Source organism: Martes martes (genome assembly GCF_963455335.1).
Source record: "Martes martes genome assembly, chromosome: 15".
Lineage (NCBI taxonomy): Eukaryota > Metazoa > Chordata > Mammalia > Carnivora > Mustelidae > Martes > Martes martes.
In genome coordinates, this window is record NC_137903.1 from 18,242,341 (window position 1) to 18,262,481 (window position 20,141).

Here is a 20,141-nt window from a genome sequence, read left to right on the forward strand (position 1 = left end):
TTTATTGTAAAAAGTAGAATGTCTTCTAGACTGGTGTCAGTATTTATTTCATTCATAAACCAAAACTGCAGTATAATATATTCATTGTCAGCAAGTTCATGTGTGTAAATTGCCATCCAATGTTATTGACTGATATAAGACAGATATTGAAAAGACAATTTAAATGTACTCTTCCAAACATAAACTGTTCCACAAAAGCACTGTAAAAACTCCTTCAAGATTTTGGGTTGTGCTTGACATTTATGGTTAACTACATAATTTGGTCGTGTCATAATCCACTGTGTTTGGCAATTTGGCATTAAACGCCTGCAGAGCAGATTGGATCCTCACCACCTCGCTAGTAGACAACTTGAGTCTATGACGAAGCAAGCAAGAGAAAAGATCTAGACGACGTTGACCAGGTGGGGAGAGTTTATTTACACGGTCTCTTATCTCTAGAAGTTGCAAAAGTGCTGAGTCCTGGGATCCCTGAGTATAGGGGTAGTCCAGCTGCAAAATCAAGTCCCGAATTGCTTCAGGGTCAAAGTGCATGCTGTAACCGAACACTTGAATGTTATTGATTTTCATATAACCCAGGTTCCGGGAAGGGTCCATAAATTCCAGAGGTTCGTAGTAAATGCTCTCATTGCCATTGGGGCCGTTTGACTTGATGCGACTCCTCAGGTAGATGTGCACTGTCTCAAAAAACGTCTTCCACTTGTTGCCCAGAGTCAGCGACCAGTTGTAACACTGCAGCGGGAGGTCCAGCTTAGTCCGCTCCCAGTCCGGAAAGCTGTTTTCATTCACGGGCATGAACCAGCTCTCGGAGTGGCTGCCTCCGAAGGGATTGATGTAAACGGCCAACACTGGCTCCAAGGTGCTATTTTTAGTTAAGCAAATCTGTAAAGAGAGACCCAAGATCATATGGACCAGACTCGACTTGTACTTGTTACTCTTCAAGGTGAGGAGCATCCGCTTACGCCAGGAGGGGTCAAACCAGCTATTGAGGCGCATGTCGTTGCTGATAAAAATGGCGTGGACTTCGATCCGTCTGTCCGTCTTCTGCAACAGGTATTTCATCTCGAGGTCTTGCAGGTCGGTCTCGAAGCCAATATAGTGATCGGTGGACTCGGCGACCTCGGGCTTGCAGAGCCCCTGGCTCAGCATGTAGCCCGTGTTGCAGGTGCCACAGCGGGTGCGGTTGTCAGGGGCGCAGGTCAGGCAGGCGGAGGCGTCGCCCACCGTGCAAGGCAGGAACGCGGTGCAGACCACCTGGTCGTTCGGGCAAGTGCACGAGTGCGTCTCTTCGGAAAAGCTGCCCAGGAGACCGTTCTCATTGCAGTAGAGAAAAGACTGGATGCGAGTGAGCCAGTAGGTTGAGGTTCTAGAAATAGAAAACAACACGAATCTATATAAATACAAAGATATTTCTTTGTGTGTACTGCAATAAAATTAACTTTAGCTCTGAAAGCCTCACTATCATTTCTTAGGTTAGCTCTAGTTATTTGGATAAAAGATCCAGGCAGCTTATAATTGAAAATAGATACATTTTATATAATATTTATATATGTTACATATATATTAGATAATTTTTTTCATTCTTCATTGCACAAGGTTAGATGTGGATATATTTGATTTGAAATGAAATATGGCATGGACTACCTTCTGATGAGATTGTCATTTCGCTAGGGTACTTGGAAGCTGATTGTGAACATAATTGGGTCAGTTATTGTTTTGAAATGCTAACCAGCAACAGGAAATAAAAGTGATATTATCACAAAATATCTAGAGTAGAATTAGAGCGTATAAATGCTGACTGCTCGTTCATTTGCTCTTAGCTTCATAAAGCACTAATGTTGCAAGAAGCCAAATAGAGAGTAAAATAAAAATGAAAGAAAAATAAACAACTTTAAAGTGTCAATCGGTGTATTTAAATAATCAGGTTTTATCAGTATTGACCGAACAAGTACCCACTGAGAAGGAAAATATTATTAAAACATGCTTGACTTTATTCTTGCAGGCTGTTCAAGAAAATTGTTCAAAATATCTTGTTAAAACCAACTACAAGTTTTTTTAATAAGGGTTAAGTGTGTCAGTTTAATGTGTTTGATTTGAGTCATTAACGTTTTTCCGTATTTATACCCAGAAATCAGGCTAATCATGAGGCAAATGTAAGATTTTTACTTTTCATGTTTTGCCCACATTATTCAAACTCTTCTGGTGTGTTTAAAATCTCAGTAAAATAATGAAGGAAAAATTGTGTGGTCCTGTAACCAGGTAATTCTTTGTTTTCATCACAGCTGTACGATCATGGAAGAGTTGAAGGGCATCTCTAACGTGCCATTCCCTTGTTTGGAATAGCAATATCTTCCACACTGAGTTTTGTGAAAAATAGTTAGGCTGAGACTCTATGCCTGTGGCTAGAATATTGCCCAATGTATCTATTTCTGATATTCTTAGGCCTTTCTGGTGTTCATTATTTAGTACCCATGAGATTTTCTGTGAAATGTGTCCATTACACTCAATCCTTTATACTTGAACACTGCTGCTGTTTCAAAGACGTTGTATATGCAGAATACTGGTGAAACATAGGTATTGATCTGTCTAATAATCTGTCTAATCTGTCTAAATAACCAATAAAAACGTTTCAATATCCATAACAGTATTTGAGCTGTTTATATTACGTATTCATTTTCGTTTCCTGCCCATCCTCCCCTTGAAATGCAACATATTTTTTTTTTTTTTTAAGTGAGTTCTTTCTTGTTTTCCCAAATAAATCCCATAACTCCTTCCTTCTCTCTCATGGTGCTTACTTATTCTTTTTTTTTTTTTTTAAGATTTTATTTTTATTTATTCGACAGAGAGAGATCACAAGTAGGCAGAGAGGCGGGCAAAGAGAGAGAGAGGAGGAAGCAATCTCCCCGCTGAGCAGGGAGCCTGATGTGGGGCTTGATCCCAGGGCTCTGCGATCATGACCTGAGCCCTGGGATCAAGGGAGGCTTTAACCTACTGAGCCACCCATGCGCCTCATACTTACTCTTTTCATGGTACCTTTTTTCACTTAAAATTTTGTATTATTCTGTACCTACTTGTTCATACTCCATTTATCCTATTAAATATAATATCCAGCTTGCCAGAAGCATGTATGCCTGTTTAGTGCTATCTGTCCTGTGCCAAGCAGAATACCAGGAGGCCACAGCCCTTTAATGTTTACTGAATCTTGACTCAAATCCATATAGGAATTAAAAGACATTTTCTCAATAAGTATAATTTTGAGTGAAAGTTAAAGCCCTAAAAAGAACATTTAATATGGTTGTAAAGACCCAGGTCTCAAGTTGCAGGAAGGAGAGTTACACAACATACACTTTGACATTTGCACAATTAAATGTATAAAAAGTTTTTCATTCCCACCTTCTCTAAATGTAATTTTTTGTTGTTGTTATAGCCCCAGAAGAAAAGAAAAACAACAACAACAACAACGACAAAACTAAACCAAACCCAACCACAGCACAAAAAGTCTTCCTCTTAATTATTTCTCACACTGAAAAACTCTGGCCAGAAACGCGAACCCATTAAATTCATTTGTAACTTTCTCTAGACTCCCTAAAAATAAGTTCTCAGAAAAACTCTCCCAGGAGCACACCCAAAGGTGGTGAAATAGCAATGGGGTGAGGCTCTTCGGCACTTTGGGAGCCGCACATCTGCATATGAGTCTCCCTCATCCTCTAGCTCTGGTTGTTTCCTCCCTGCAGAATAAATGTGCAAAAAGCTTCCTTCTGTGGTGCATGAAATAACTTGATTATCTCTGTATTCAATTTAGATATATAGAAATTACTACTGATTTTTAATCTGCAGTTACTAATGTATTTATTCCATTAGTTTTCTCTTTCACAGGCTATTAATGTCTATCTTGGCTTCTTTCTCTCTCTTTCCTCCCTCCTTTTTTCCCTCCCTCATTTCCTTCCTTCCTTCCTTTCATTTCTATGTTCTCTTATCCCTTCCCTCAACCCTTTCTCTCTCTCTCTCTTCTGTAACTCTATTTGTGTCTTTCTATTATAAAGAATATAAAATATATATCCTATCTGGATTGAAAATTATATTTTCTTCCCTGAAACCAAAGCATAAATTCTCGGAGCCAATTCATCTGTCACTGTAAGCTCTAATCATTTTTCCAAATCATAAGGACAAACAAAAAATGAAATAAATAGACCTAAGGCTAAAGACAGAGCTCACAAAACTAGGGCACTGTAGAAAGAAGCATTTGGACACTTTAGAAAAGCAAGCGCTTTTTCAGCTCTCAATCTCTTCCAATCCTTTTCACGTCCCCGCAGATGCATTACTGAAGGAATATGTTTCGGCTTCGTGGATTTCAGCTTGTCATGTATGAATATTGATAACTTGGCCCACTGCCAAATCTCCTGTACCCTGGGATAGAAGGGCTAGTGTGTAGATTTTCTCCTTTTAGGTTTCTTGTCCTTTCTCCCCTACTACCTACCTTTTGACAATTTTATACTATATTTCACAAGGAAGGAATAGATTTTTAAAGGAAAATTAAATGCAGCAATCAGTCTTGGCGTTACTTTTTGCAAAATCTTGGCTAAAGCAGGAGTCGAAAATGGAGAAGGGAGCCCCTTTGGATTTTTCATTTACCCAAACAGTTATGTAGTTTTATTTTTCCCAACAAAGTAAAATAGAACTGATTTTTTCTTTATTCTAAAGCTTTTTAAACTTATTTTAAATAGCTAAATTGTTAAGAAACTTTATAAATTCATTTAACTAATGTAAAATAAATAAAAATCAAAAGTAGGCCTGTATTGAGCTGCTTCCTTTTATATCTAAATATTTAAAGAAAGTAGTACCACATTTTTTTTTTTTAATTCCCATCTATAGCTTTTAATCACACTAGTTATTTGTTGTCTCCTCGGGCTAAGGCTAGAGGATGCCGTGTCAGTAGACGGACTCTGGCAAGAGGTCTTCGGTTGCTTTTTTATCAAGCAGGTGGCACGGCTCATGACATCTACTTAATTGCACTTCGATAAATATTTACTAAATGAAGTAAGAAAGGAAAGGAGAAAGGGGGGAGAGAGGAGGAAGGAGGAGAGTAGAGATAGAAGTTAGAGTGAAGGAACTATGGATTAGGAGAGAACAGAAGACAGAAACAGAAGACAGAAGTTAAAAGGCCATTGACATGTGGTAGCTCCTATGACACGGGGCTCTTCAGGAAGGGAAGGAACTCCCTTATCTATCAGGAACAGTTTGGATTTTGGAAATAATTTCTACAAAGGCTTTTATGGGGTGGTATTAAAAAGAGAAAAATGCCTTCCAGAGTTAAGTTAAAATTTAAGTTAATTTTAAGCTAAAAGCTGACAGCACGTGTACATTGGAGGGATCACGTGGCATGCGCACTTGGGAACTTCACACAGCTGTTTAACCAGTTGTCTCCATTCAGTCTGTAACACTCTCCGAGTGTTGAAAGTCTGTTCTTCTCCAGGTCCTGTGAGCATCAGGAGAGGCCTAGACTAGAAGATAAATACCTGACTTCTGGGCCGGACTCTACCCCGTGACGTGGGACAGGTCACTTAGCCTCCTTAACTTTAAGCAGAGCTCAAAGAAACAGTAGTTCAGAGTTTGGATTTCCTTGACCCTGAGGAATACAGGTAGCTTTCTGAACCTTCATGTGTTCATGTGTGACTTCACTTGCCGATTTCTGTCAGGGCAAAATGGTGTCACATATGAACCCTATCATCACCGTCTCACATGTGGTGGTTATTCATAAGGAATCAGTGTGAATGAAATGCTTGTCTCTAAAATTTTCCTGTTATTTAGAATATCAACTAAGACATGGTTTTATTCGTATAGTTTTGAATGATGTTAACCGTGGTTGGTGAAACAGATTCCTGGGCCTCCCTTCAGAGATGCTCTAAGAATTTCAAGGAGTAGGGCCCAGGAATATGCTATCTCAGAGGACATTATGTACACATAGGCTGCAAGGTTCCTATGTAAGAAAACTGACAACCCAAATAGTGCCTAGGGGCTCTTAAAATACCATCTAGCCATCAGCATGTAAGAATATGTTCAGAGAAGCTAGATAAAAGTTACCATTTCTGTGGAGAAGCATCAGCATCAGATGGCTTTGAATTAACATGTGGGGCTCTGTCCCCAATGTGTACGCTACAGTTTGCAAACCCTACACTAGAAAATTGGCCATGTGCTTACATTGAAGAACAAGGCAAATGCTAAAGCCTACCTTAATAAATGAATTCTATGTTGTTACAGTAATATTAATTATTTAGCAACTACTTCTCATGTCATGGGCCAGCTACTTTGTATTCATTATTGAAAATTCTTCACAGGAGTTTCCAAAGGTAAACCTCATTTTAAAATTTTAAATATACTGAGGTTCATTTTTTTTTTTTTAAAGATTTTACTTATTTATTTGACAGGGAGAGACACAGCGAGAGAGGGAACACAAGCAGAGGGAGTGGGAGAGGCAGAAGCAGGCTTCCTGCCAAGCAGGGAGCCCGATGCGGGGCTCATCCCAGGACCCTTGGATCATGACCTGAGCCGAAGGCAGCCACTGAACGACTGAGCCATCCAGGCACCCTTGAGTTTCATTCTTTTAATAAATTTCTCAGTTACGTATAAAAGACAAACTCACAGAAGCAAACTTAAATATTATTTTTTTAAATGTGGTTGAAAGTATGGTTGCATGGGATCGTGAGAAAAAGTACTTAACAAATGACTTTAGGAAAATACCCATAGATTGCTATTAGCTGGACAGCATCAAAGATAAAATAACTTTTAATTTGATAAAAATTACTTTTAATTATGATATAAAGTTTAATTTTTTGAGTGACAGTATACTCTATTGGCTTCAATCACTTTTGGGGAGCCAAATTATCAACTTTGAATCTTATTTCATTTACCTCATATATACATTGGGAATAAAATATAGATTGCTGTAATAAATTAAAACACAATTTCAGGAAAAGCAGTTAAAAGAGTGCCTATGAAATAAATGTAAATGCTGATTTTTATTATTACTATTGTTAATACTGTTATCTTTTAAAGAAATATCACTGCATGTAGTTCCTTTAATACAAATGTTTTCTCCTCAGAAAATTGAAAAATTTTATTTTACTTACCATTCATGCATTACGTGCATAATATCACACTGTATTTCTGAATTTTATCTTTACCAAAATAAACACAGTTATTGATAACACGGTCAAGACTATATTTAAAAGTACACATGTGGCCTCTTTGTGATAGTTTTGAAACTCTAAAAGGTGTGTTAAGACAATATTGCTTAAATTCAGGACATATATTCTGATGTGTAACGGTTTGCACTAAGGTATTAGAACATATGTTGATACAAAAACAATTACTTCCTTTCACGGTTAAATCCTCTCTGAGCACTAATAATCTTATTTCAAAGGTCCCTTATTTCAACCTTCTAATCTTTTATTGCTCTCCAAATCTGTGCAATGTGGATCCAAATTTTAAAACCTAAACAATATAGTTTCAGTATCTTTTTGAAGTTAAATATCACTCTTTTGAGTAGAGCATTTCATTTCAGCCTTCATCGATTTGTGTTTCTCTGACTCTAATACTTTAAACTAAATATGAATTTGGGATTAAGTACCCACAGCTATTTAGACAATCATAAGCTGATTATTAGCTCAGCCACAGAGAACTAATACCAAATAATATTCTGTGACCCGCCCTCTTCCAATTCTGCTGTTCTGACCATCTCAGCCTTGACAAAGTGGCCTAGGGCTCATGGTGACACCCCAACACATAATAGTCTCACTCTTTCTTTCTTTTTTTTTTTAAGTTATTTATTTATTTATTTGACAGGCAGAGATCACAAGTAGGCAGAGAGGCAGGCAGAGGGTGTGGGGGGGAAGCAGGCTCCCTGCTGAGCAGAGAGCCTGATGTGGGGCTCGATCCTAGGACCCTGGGATCATGACCTGAGCTGAAGGCAAGAGGCTTTAATCCACTGAGCCACACAGGTGCCCCTCACTCTTGAGAACAGTTTTACACCTCAAGTAAGAGAATGTCATTTTCAAAGTTCCCTCAGCCATGAGTCTCCCAAGGAACCATCTCTATACCACATGTGTATATAGATACACATCTATAGATCTATAGACACATATAGATACGCACTTTAATTCAAGTATTGACTAATAATTTTGGATTGAATGTGAAGGAAGGCAATGAAAAAGGGAGTGAAGCAGTTGAAGAGGGAGGTAGGTTGTATTTTAAAGAAGTTATGACCTGGTAGTTAACGTTCACTGAGGTCTTATCATGAGCACATTTAATAGGAATTATTTTTTGTTCCTCTCAATTCTCATTACTCCCTGAGTAAGGATGCTTATTACCCCAATTTATAAAGGTGAGGGCATGCCTTTTATTTATTTATTTTTTATTTCTAAAGATTTTATTTATTTATTCGAGAGAGAAAGAAGGAGAAAGAGAGAGTATGAAACGGGGGTGGGGGGGTCAGAGGGAGAAGCAGACTCTGCTGAGCAGCGAGACTGATGTGGGACTTGATTCTGAAGTCCAGGATTAGGACCTGAGCTGAAAGCAGTTGCTTAACCAACTGAGCCACTCAGGCACCTCAAGGGAATGCTTTTTAAAAAGCGTAAATAACTAGAACTTGTTCAAAGTCCAACAGCTAGTGGGTGGTAGAACTGAAAGAAGATCCTTGGTCTTTATTACTCCCAGTGACTTTTTTGAACATGACATCAAAAGCCCAAGCAACAAAATGAAAAATTAATAAGTAGGACAACAAAAAACAAAAGGTTTTAGTCGAACTGATTTGTGACACACTTGGTTGAGTGGCATACACAGACAAATCTGTTTACTTCTTAGAGAGCTACTGAAACGTTTTCTCCCCAAAGATGCTGCTTCTGATATTATAGTTCAAAAAATCAAAAGATATGTTTTTCTTCTACTTGTGACATAAAATATGAAAAGAGACAGGTCAACATTCAGGCTGCGAAATGAGAGGCATGCAAAAATGAACACAATTATGTTTCTCTAAGTAAAGAGAAGATATTATCAAAAGAACACCAGCATTTTCTTAATTAGAGTGCACATTTAATTTTCTTCCAAAGATTGCCAAAAATTGAAATATCTTGCCTACTAATTCACACTAGATAATAAGTTAAAAGAGCTTAAAAAGTATTTAGTATGTGCAAGTTCAGCTAGTAAGTGGTTCGTGTAATTGATGAATATTGACACAAATGCAATTATTTTGCAAAGACAGGTAAATCTGGTCTCTCCTAAATGCATTCATAACATCCTGGCTTTCATCCACCATAATGTTCATTATACCAAGTCATTATTACCAAATCACCTGTCTCTCTCATTACATTATACAATCTATGAAGAAAAATATGTATTTGTTTACTTCACTATTTTACTATCACGACGTACTAAATCAGTGTACAATGTTTATACTTAAAACCCCCCATTACAACTTTCTGAACGTTTATTGGTCTTAAATGTGTGCATTATGGATCCAAATTTGAAATTTTAAATAATATAATTTAGGAATTTAAAATATTTATAAAGAGACCATTCCATTTCATCTTTCACAGGTGTATTCGTCTCTGATCCTAGTACCTCAAACCTAACATATATTTATATAAGTGGATAAATTAGTGAATAAGAGGAAGCTGAAAAAGAAAATTTAAGACTAAATTGAAAATGTCCTTCATTATTGTTGTTCTTGTTAATAGTTCATATGGCTTTCTTGATTTCCAGTAAGTGATGAACATTTTTAAAAACCGTCTTATTTTCACATTTTTTAAAAGTATGTTTCATGACCAATTTCTTATCAACTTAGAGAAGATCAATAAAATGTTTAACTATCATTTGAATACTTTCATCAATTTTAATGTTTTTCTAAAATTAATAATCAATACCACTTACATTTAAAGCATAATTTTAAATTTAAATAAATAAAACATAATTTGTGCAAATCTGAGGTCCATCTGTTCATATACCTGTGAACACAACTATGGCATGAACTGTCTATGATATACTTACCTTGGTCTTAGAAACATCCCTCCAAAGAGATTGTCTCCAAACTTGCCATTTTCTTCTTTCTTACTACAATCATCATTGTTATCTACAACCATGGGCATCAGTTTATCCTTTTGTGCCTTAAGTAAAGCAAGAACCTGGTTTCTGGAAACCTTGTACCTACTCTTTTCGTCATTTTGTTGCATTTGTGTACTAGCAAGCTAATCTTAAAATTGATCCATTTCTAATTGCATGACACCTTTATAACTTTCGAAGCCATTCACAAACTGATAATCCCTAGCTTTCAATGCTTAATAAAGGGTATTCTCCATTTAAGCTGTCCCTGTTCCCCTCCCTAAATATGTGATGCTCAATTCCAACTACATTGAATTTTCTTGTTATAGAATTGAACGTCCTTTCTCTTCTGCTTAATGTGTTCAAGATGCAAATTGAATAATTTTTCCTCTAAGCAGTCTTTTTTTTTTTTTTAAAGATTTTATTTATTTATTTGACAGAGAGAGATCACAAGTAGGCAGAGAGGCAGGCAGAGAGAGAGGAGGAAGCAGGCTCCCTGCTGAGCAGGGAGCCCGATGAGGGGCTCGATCCCAGGACCCTGGGATCATGATCTGAGCCGAAGGCAGAGGCTTTAACCCACTGAGCCATCCAGGCGCCCTAAACAGTCTTTTTTTGATGACATAACTTAAAATAACTAAATTCCTTGAATGAGTGTATCAGATAGATATCTATATCCTTGTATTTTTAATTAAACCATGTGTAGCCATACATTGTGGTTTAATAGATTCTTATCTCATTATTTCAACTAAAGTATACTATTCATGATAATATCTGTAATTTCCTACATGTTAGTTTTCTTAATTAGAGTATAAGCTCTTCAGAAAAAAAGAAAATGACTGTTATTCCATTGGCATTCCTAGAGACCGACAAAATGCCTTCCCGACAAACAAAACTGCTAAGTCAAAATTGAATTATGGACTTATGTTTGTGGAAAACGTCAGAGAGAATACTCTTAAAAACCCCTCAATGCAAAACGCCAAGAAATTCTGGCAACACCGATTTTGAATGCATTGTAGCATGGAAAGAAAAATGTAAAACTTCAATTGAAATTGAAGTAAAAGAACAATATGAAAGAAGACATGTGTGCCTGATCTCTAGTTTGGGGTGGTCATCTCGGGTATCAGAGACAAAGTCTGGTACACTTAACAGTAAGAAGTTGAGTTGGAGACCCACTATATTTGGAAAGACAGACACTATGCATTGAAGGGGAGTCAGCTTAAAAAAAAACAGCAGCAAAAACAATCAACATCGAGCAAAGGAAGAGAGAGCAAAATGAGTGTCTACCCTGACCTCGCTGTTTGTAGAAGGGAGAGTGCATGATCTATAAATTCAAAAACAGGAATGAAAATAATGATTTTAAAGTGTTCCAAAATTGTTGTAAGGTGGCAAAATGAAACATACATTTTCTGGAGGAACGTACATTCTGCAAAGTACTTGAAGAACCAATATAGGTAAAAATTATTTTGACCATGAGCTCACAATAAAAAAAAAAAATGCACATGAGGATGTGGTATTTTTTATTTGTGATTGTTTTCACCCTTATACATTATTTTCTCCTTTCTCCATGTTGGATGGCATGGCCTAGAATCACAATACTACTTTTACACATATTTTCAACTTCCTGCTTCCTCTTGGGAAGAACTTAACCCTGATTATCTGGATAATAAATGACAAGAAGATGGGCAAAATCTTCTTTTTATGTCTCACACAAGAAAATGAAAATCTGAAGACACTACAGTTATAAGACATCAGTATTATGCATATTATTTATGATTTTCAAATTACTGAACAACTATGGGTAGTATAAGAATGATAGTTATTCTATAAGTGTGAACCCCAGTGCTATACTGTAACAACAGAATTGCAAAGGTTTCATGGAATTTACTGCAGATTATAAATGTGATATTGCACAGAATTCTTTTCAGACTGCTAATTTTATTATTATTGTTATTAATTTTTTTATAGCGAGAGAGAGAAAGTATGTGGGTGGAAGGGCGAGAGACAGAGAGAGTGAGAATATTAAGCAAGCTCTGTGCCCAGCACAGGGCTTGACGGTCATTTTATACGTTGAAATACTATTTCTCAATATGATATTATTAGGAGTTAGGGACTTTGGGGAGTAATTAGGTAATGAGGATGGAGCCATCATCCATGGAATTACTGCCCTTAGAAAAGGGACCCTAGACAGCTGTCTCACCCGGTTTCCACCATGCGAGGGCACAGTGAGAAGACGGCTATCGATAGAGGAAGAAGTGACCCCACGCCAGACACCAAGTCTTTCTCTGAGCCTTGACCTTGGTCCTCCAGCCTCCAGAACTGAGAGAAATACATATTTATGGTTCAAGTCACCCAGTCCATGGTATTTTCATTATAGCTGCCCAAACTGACTAAGACAGGTATTATCTCCTAATTTTTCTACCAACTTAATATTACATTTAAGTCTGTGGAAAATAAAAGTGAATCAAATGACTGTATAGAAAGATGGAAACAATTCAGTATGTCTAGTTTTCTTTGACCTCATTATTTTTCAAATGAGATTACAGGAAATGATGGATTATCTTAAATGACCATTCCACATCTATTTAGAAAACAAATAGCAGAGCAATCACTTTAATCCTTGGGTTCCCGGAGCAGACTTACGTTATGTAGAACATCTCTTTCCTCAGCACACAAGACATTCCATTAACCAAAATATCATCTGATAGGGAAAAAAAATGAGTCACTCTGGATGATATCAGCAGTGACACAATCAAATGGGTATTCAAAATGTGCTGTTCTCTCACTCGCAGGGTAAACCACAACAATACAAATAGGAGCTTCTTATCAATTGGCAGAGAGAGAGAAACTTGTGTCATTTCAAGAGCTTAATCTATTCTGTTGGCAGGGGGGAACATCAGAAGTTTGTTTCTTAGTGTTGCAGGTTTAGCCTTCATTTAATTTTTGAACAGTAAGTCCATTTTGAAATTATTTGAAAATTAGGTATTATCATTTTTTGCTTACAAATTAATTTTAAGTTATCTTTGTTTTTCTTTTCATTTGTTGCCATTGCCATTTATTATCTTTTAATAATCAAACAATCCTTTGAAAGGGAAAACAAAAAAAGACATTATATGCAAGTAACTGCTAAAACCATGATGTAAAAAATAATCAGATAATTAAAACCTTTTAAATATTTATATATGAGATGTATAATATGTACCCATTCTAATACCAATAGTCTGACCTTATAAAATCATATGTAGTTTGCAAACCAAGAGCTAACAAAGGGCATTCTAGAAACAGTTCACCAGATCCATAGAAGAAGATCCATAGAAGGAGAGCATGTACTAGAGGTCAAAACCACATTCTCTCAGAGTTATCAGGGTAATCACATGGTCCTCATGCCTACCATTAAGTAATAATCACAAATACATCATGAGCACTTACTGTGTGCTGGGGACTATTTAAACATTTTACATATATAAATACAAATATATATGTATATTAACATTTAGCCCTTGCAACAACTCCATCAAGTAACCACTATGATTTTCCACAAGGTGCCCCTTAAGGGACAGCACAAACTGTCTATAAAAATGAGCCAGTGTCCATGCTCTTACCATTCCACGAAATTATCTATGGTGTTACTGGCCCAATAAAGGTGTATTTGAAAAAATGATGAGAAAGTATATTTTTCTAGATAATTATAATTTCAGTCTACTTCTTCAGGTGACAATTGTCTGAAATGTTTTGACAGCCCAGACAACTTTGGACAAAATGTGAACTACTATACTATTTCTGGATTAAGCAGCGCAAAGTGAGATGAAAATATAATGCACACTGACATCTTAATATCATCATGATGTTTAGTAATCTAAAATCTCATATTTTACAGATTATGTTAAAATCATATGACAGTGAAAAAGAATCACGTGATACAAGGGAGATTCTGGAATAACTTGCATCAGTGTGTCTCAGAGCCGTTCTATCCACTTAACTGAAGAAAGAGTAGGTCTACCTAAGTTTCTGTTTAGAGCAACAATACATTTTTATGACACATGTACCTTGCATGAAAGAAAAACAATAACAACCCAAGTGGATACAGGGCTAAACACAACTTGCCCTTGATTCTGGAAGTTAAATTATTATTATATAAACATTTTTCGTTATGTTTCCTTATCCTTCTAGCATGGGATAAAGCTCCTTATCTAAACACAGTAGTTTATGCAAGATTTCTTCTCATTCTGTCTTTACCTATCAAGTCATCCTAATATATAGATATAGATACAGGTATAGACATAGATATCATATATATATTATATAGATATCTACATATCTATATAATATATAATATAATATATATATATAATTTGTTATGGTATCTGGTTGTGTAAGAGGCAAAGGCAAGCTGAGGAGGTGAGATACAGCAGTGTGATTTGTAAATTAAAAATGAGTGCTTCATTTGTTGTTAATTACCTGTCCAACATCCACAGGCCCCTTCTTCCTACAAACAGAAGCTGATTTTGTTCAGCACAATGTGCCAAAAAACAAAACAAAACAAAACAAAACAAAGCAACGCTACTTGCTGTTTTCCTTGAAATTAACAGTAGACACAATTCTGACACAAACAGACGTCTGTCTGATGCAGAATAGTCTGGGATAGCTTCTTTTTCCTGAAAGAACTCAATAACCACACTTTGTTACTCCTAGTCCTGCTACTTATGCTGAAAATGGTTTTGATTTCTGAAGCAACAAGAGCCATCCCATGGATTCAAGACAACAGACATGTAAGCAAAGTTGAAGGAAAGGCAAAAAAATAAATTAATTAATTAAGTTAAATTAAAAAAATCCAACCAAACAAAAGCAAGCAAACTGGTCCTGTCCTTAAGAACCAGCAACAACTGCAACATCTACAACATTAAGTTGCAGAGTCATTGCCAATAGCTACTTTCTACAAAACTCCTGTTACTTCAGAAAGAAAAATCTTTGTTTTTAAGGTTCCATTCATCAAGGTTTCTGTTACTTGTAGCAGAATATTGATTACTAGAAACAAGATAAAATTTTCTGAGAAGCACTCAAACTTTGAAACTAAATAGTCCCTTGCTTTTGTGTTGGGGGTGAAGTGGGTGTTGGGGAAGAAACCCCCAGTTCTTGGACATTGAGGGATATCTCAGGGTAGAGCAAGCTGAAGTTATTTGTGTACTAACTGCAACAAAGTTTCCAAAGGAAACTCTACAAAAAGTAACTTGTTTTTTGCAACTCTAAAATAAAAGCCAAGCAAATCAAACTCTTGGAACTTCCTTGGAATTCAAATATATAAAGACTGACACCGTGAAACAGAAAATTGCATCTGTTGGCTTAATGGACAAGTGATTTTATGTCACCGAACAAAGAGAAAAAACACTTAACAATCAACAAAAGTATTAACAACTTGGGAAAGAATGTGGATTCTTCAGGCATTATTGAATACCTCTGAAAGATTTTCAATGCTTGTTTAAAATAAAACCTGAAGGTGGAGGTATGTTAAAAAAAATAGCACTTTTTAAAAAATAAGTATGTGTTTTTAGCATCGGTTAGCCATATCCCTATGGGGCCATTACTTTTGAAATAATGTCAAATAAATGTTGAGACTGGATTTTGTTTTCTTGGTTCATGAGGATTTAGTAGAATTTCAAAAAATAATAGGTCAGTAATGAAATTATAGAAATCATTGAATATTTCTAAGTATTACTGTATTATGACTTCATTGACTGTGCCACCGCACAAGCCAATATTCTACATATATATTTCAGAATGCCTTTTGTTTTTGCAATGAAAAGTTTAGAGAATCCATTTGCAACATTAGATTGGGAAACAAAGTCAGTAAACCAATAAATACACACTGATTTTTTTTTTTTTTCTTAATCCAATGTATGCTTTTCCTCTTCCAGTGAATCAAAAGTCTCTTTTTAGTGTCTTCCTAACAGTATTTGGACTCTTACAAGAAAAGTTTTATTTCTCACTTCAGTTTATTCCCACATATATCACTCCTGTAAATGATCTCAAGTACAACCTCTTCCTATTCCTCTAAATTGAAAGAAGCGTGTCACCATATATCAATGCCAGAGTTGTTTTGGGGAGATTGAGCTGAAACACTACATTTCCCAGGAAAGAACCCAGGATTAAATCAAACCTACAACTTTCATTTCAGTATTCAGGGAATAGTTTCTCATATGAAAAGAAGGTCACATAGTATGTTTTCTTTCTAAAAATATTGCCGTAGATTCTAATGATTTTTATCTAAAGAGGGGGCATCAACTGTGCCTATGAACATTAAGTTCTGAAATTCTTCTGGCCTCTTTTGAATACATGGTGGTTCCATTAATACCGACTTATGATGATCTCACTCCTCGGATAAAAACCTTCCCACCATCTCATTTAGCATAAAAGTCTTTAGAGTGACTTCTAAGATCCAGCATAACCAGACCCCCTACCATTCTCTAACCTCACTGAGATTTCTTTCCTGCGTCCTTGCTCCAACCAGCGTCACTGCCTCCTTGCTCCTTCCTGAACATTCCTTTGCTTCTGTGTCTGGGCATTTTTCATTTGCTCTTCCCTAGTCCTGGATCTCCCTTGATGGTGCATCTATCTCTATGGCCTCCTTCTTCAACTTTTTCCGATGTTTAAGCTCATTTTTTCTTAGTTGAGGCTTTCTATGGGTTACCTGCTTAAAATTGTTGGTCGCCCCAGCCCTCCCTCCTTATCACCCTCCTCTGCTTTATATTTCTTGGAACATTAATGTTCAGGCTGTTTTAAATATCTCTCTATGGGCACCCAGGTGGCTCAGTTGGTTGATTTCTGGACTCTTGATTTTGGCTCAGGACATGATCTTGGGGTCCTGAGATTGAGGTCTGATTGGAACTCAGCACTCAGTGTGGAGTCTGCTTGAATTTCTCTCCCTCTGCCTCTCCCCCTGAACACACATCCTCTCTTTCTCCCTCTCACTATGTTTCAAATAAATATTTTTTTAAAAAATAAAAAATAGGGGCGCCTGGGTGGCTCAGTGGGTTAAGCCGCTGCCTTCGGCTCAGGTCATGATCTCAGGGTCCTGGGATCGAGTCCCGCATCGGGCTCTCTGCTCAGCAGGGAGCCTGCTTCCCTCTCTCTCTCTCTGCCTGCCTCCTGCCTACTTGTGATCTCTCTCTGTCAAATAAATAAATAAAATCTTTTAAAAAAAAATAAATAAATAAATAAAAAATAATAATAAATAAATATCTCTCTTCACCAGAATGTTAGTCAGTGTAGGTAGGCATTTTTATCTCACATATTTACAGTTATATTCCCAGAAACACTATCTGGCTCATTGTATGCATTCAATAAATTATGTTGCAGAATAAATTAACTAATTCCTTAGAAAATTTATAAAGTGAGAGGCATACTTAGTAGACACAAGTAAGTATAGCTTGTTCAAGTTGCATATCTTCAATTTACAGAAGGTACTCTTAGATATAATATGAACACTTCTCAGTGAAGTAGAAATACCTCGACTTGAAAACCATTAGTCATTTCTTTTCATTTTGCTTTGAACACTATGTTCTATGCTTCAATGGCCAAAATTTGCTCTATTCAGTTTTCTTTTATCAAACACTGAGGTATTTGGAATAAAAATTCCACTTGAGGGAAGTTTTAGAATAAAGCAAAACTGAAGAGCAAAAAGAAGGGTCATTTTTTTTTTTTAAGATTGTATTTATTTATTTGACAAAGAGAGAGCATGCACAAACAGGGGGAGCAGCAGAGAGAGAGGGAGAAGCATACTCCCCGCTGAGCAAGGAGCCTGATGCAGGGCTCCTGGATCGCAGGACCCCAGGGTAATGACCTGAGCCAAAGGCAGATGCTTAACCACCTAAGCCACCCAGGGGCCCTGAAAAGAGTCAATTTTTAAATCTATTTCTCACCAATAACTTGACAAATACTTCTAGATCCCAGCTTCTTATCCCATGTTCTAGATAGCATCCATCTACCTTTCCCTGAAAAGTAAATGAAAAGTAAACTTCCATCCACATTTTAAAAATCTTGTTCTATCATCAGTCTCTGACTTCATTATTTTCCACAGTTTCTTAAAGAAAACAAGAACATGAGAAATAAAATTCTGTGTTTTTTATTTGTCAGCAACAGAAATCAAAGTTGAACAATTAAATCAATTCTAACTTAGGATGACTTAATATCCTCCTAAGCCCACTGCTTTCTGGACACAGATGTGGAGACATTCAGACCAAGAGCGAAGCCCTGAATATCACAGTCACCAACAGCTTCAGAAAAGGGGTAACAGGTAATTTTTTATTATAGTTTTAATATTTGATTTAAGAATATTTTGCTTAATGGCTCTGATACACATAGAACACGGTAGATGAAATTGATTTTCTGAACACGTTCTAGTGCAGCTTTCTATTTGGCTTCCTTACACATTAACAGAGAAATGAGATTTGAAGTTAGTGTATACGGTTCTCTGAGCACTCCTCTGAGAAACAAAGCAACTGTATTGTCCCAAAAAGCTGAGAGCCACTGGAGGAGTTTTTGATGCATCTTAACGTTGCTAATCCATTCACTCTATTTCTATTCTTCTCGTTTCACACCACTAAGAGTAGTCAAAACTCATCGCTTCCTGTGTAGTGTAAAATCAAAGGAAAGATGAGGTTGTTCCCTAAAGCTCTGTACAGTAAGGCTTATACTTGGTCATTTTTATCTACATGAGGCTACACTAAAATGGATTCTGGTTAGTCTTAACTTTTTCTTTGGAATAACCATCATATTGCTCCTGAAAAATACTAATTAGAAGTATCTGCCTCTCACAAATGTAGTTAAAAGCAACCATTAATAGCTGAAAATTGATTAAAGTAGACAACATCTGCTTTTAGAACCAAAGGCTCCAACATACAATGTGTTATTCTGGCAAGTGGGAATACACACATTTCAGATACGCTATGGCATGGCACATACACGAGAAAATTAGCTTTCAAAGTGGTATGTCAACATTAATTTTCATAGTTTTGTAATATCTTTAATCATAACCAATGGGGTTAGACCAAAGCACCTGCTGTCCTTTCTGTTATTTGTTTGACAAATTAAATTCAAAGTAGCATGACTACCATATAACTGGATATCCACCCTGGGGTGAGTGTCATCAAATGTTCTTGCAATGTCAGCAGTTGGTGTAAACATAACATCCTAAAGGGACTAAACACAATTTCAAATGAATGTATTTCCATTACCTTTCTTAATAGATTTTCTGATTCAAAAATTGAATGAGATAAATATGAGTTTTTATTCATGGAGTAGTTACCTGAAGAAAATTGAAGGGATGAGTTGAAGCTATACTTAGCTATTTGCATACGAAATACTCTGGATACTTGGGTGTTCTCTCACTCAATGAATTTGAGAGCCTTGTGTTTTTTGAAATTTCTGTACACAAGGACAGATTCCTGTTCTTCTATATGATTATAAAAAAAAACAGTGCGTTGGGAATAGGGACACCATAATCCTCATAGTTATTCTCCAACTTAAAAAGATTATTACTTCTCTAAATCAATTTATAGTTGGTTAAAGGGAACAATTGCCCAACCACTTTGGGTATTTAAGCTCCTACTCTATACAAGATATATTTGACCTTCTCAATATAATGCCTTTGCAAAATATGGAGTTAAGGGTTCTAAATCCCTTTGTAATCTAATTGTTCTATGTTAGAGCTAACTGCCTCATTGTTATTCAGGGTAAATTAAGAAGAAATATCTTGTTAAATGCTTTAAAATAGTAGTAGCAACTTTCAACATTTTTGTTTAACAAATTTCTACAAAAATTTTGTGTTATGATAAACTAAAATGTGCACATAACAATACATGCAATTTAATAACTATTTTTAAGCTCCTTACTAGTTTTACATGTTTTATCTACCTCCTCCCCTTTTATGGGAGGGGGGTAGGTTGGGATAGTTTAGAACATTTTAAGGCAAATTTCAGACCTCCTGTTATTTCCCTCTAAATATGCTGCATGCAAGTCTATATGCTTCTCAAAATTAAAATGTTAGAACATTCCCTTAC

At 36.3% G+C, this 20,141-nt stretch overlaps 1 protein-coding gene across 1 annotated transcript in view; it reads right to left on the reverse strand.

The window, feature by feature from the left end:
• Positions 1–246: 246 nt before the first annotated feature.
• The window catches only part of BRINP3 (BMP/retinoic acid inducible neural specific 3), a gene marked incomplete at its 3' end in the record, with an annotated part of 366,859 nt that continues 346,964 nt past the window's right edge, over positions 247–20,141 (reverse strand). Inside the window, exon 7 of the mRNA XM_080825146.1 lies at positions 247–1,363. Within this exon, the coding sequence (XP_080681272.1) occupies positions 247–1,363 (1,117 nt within the window). The remainder of the gene's footprint in view (positions 1,364–20,141) is intronic.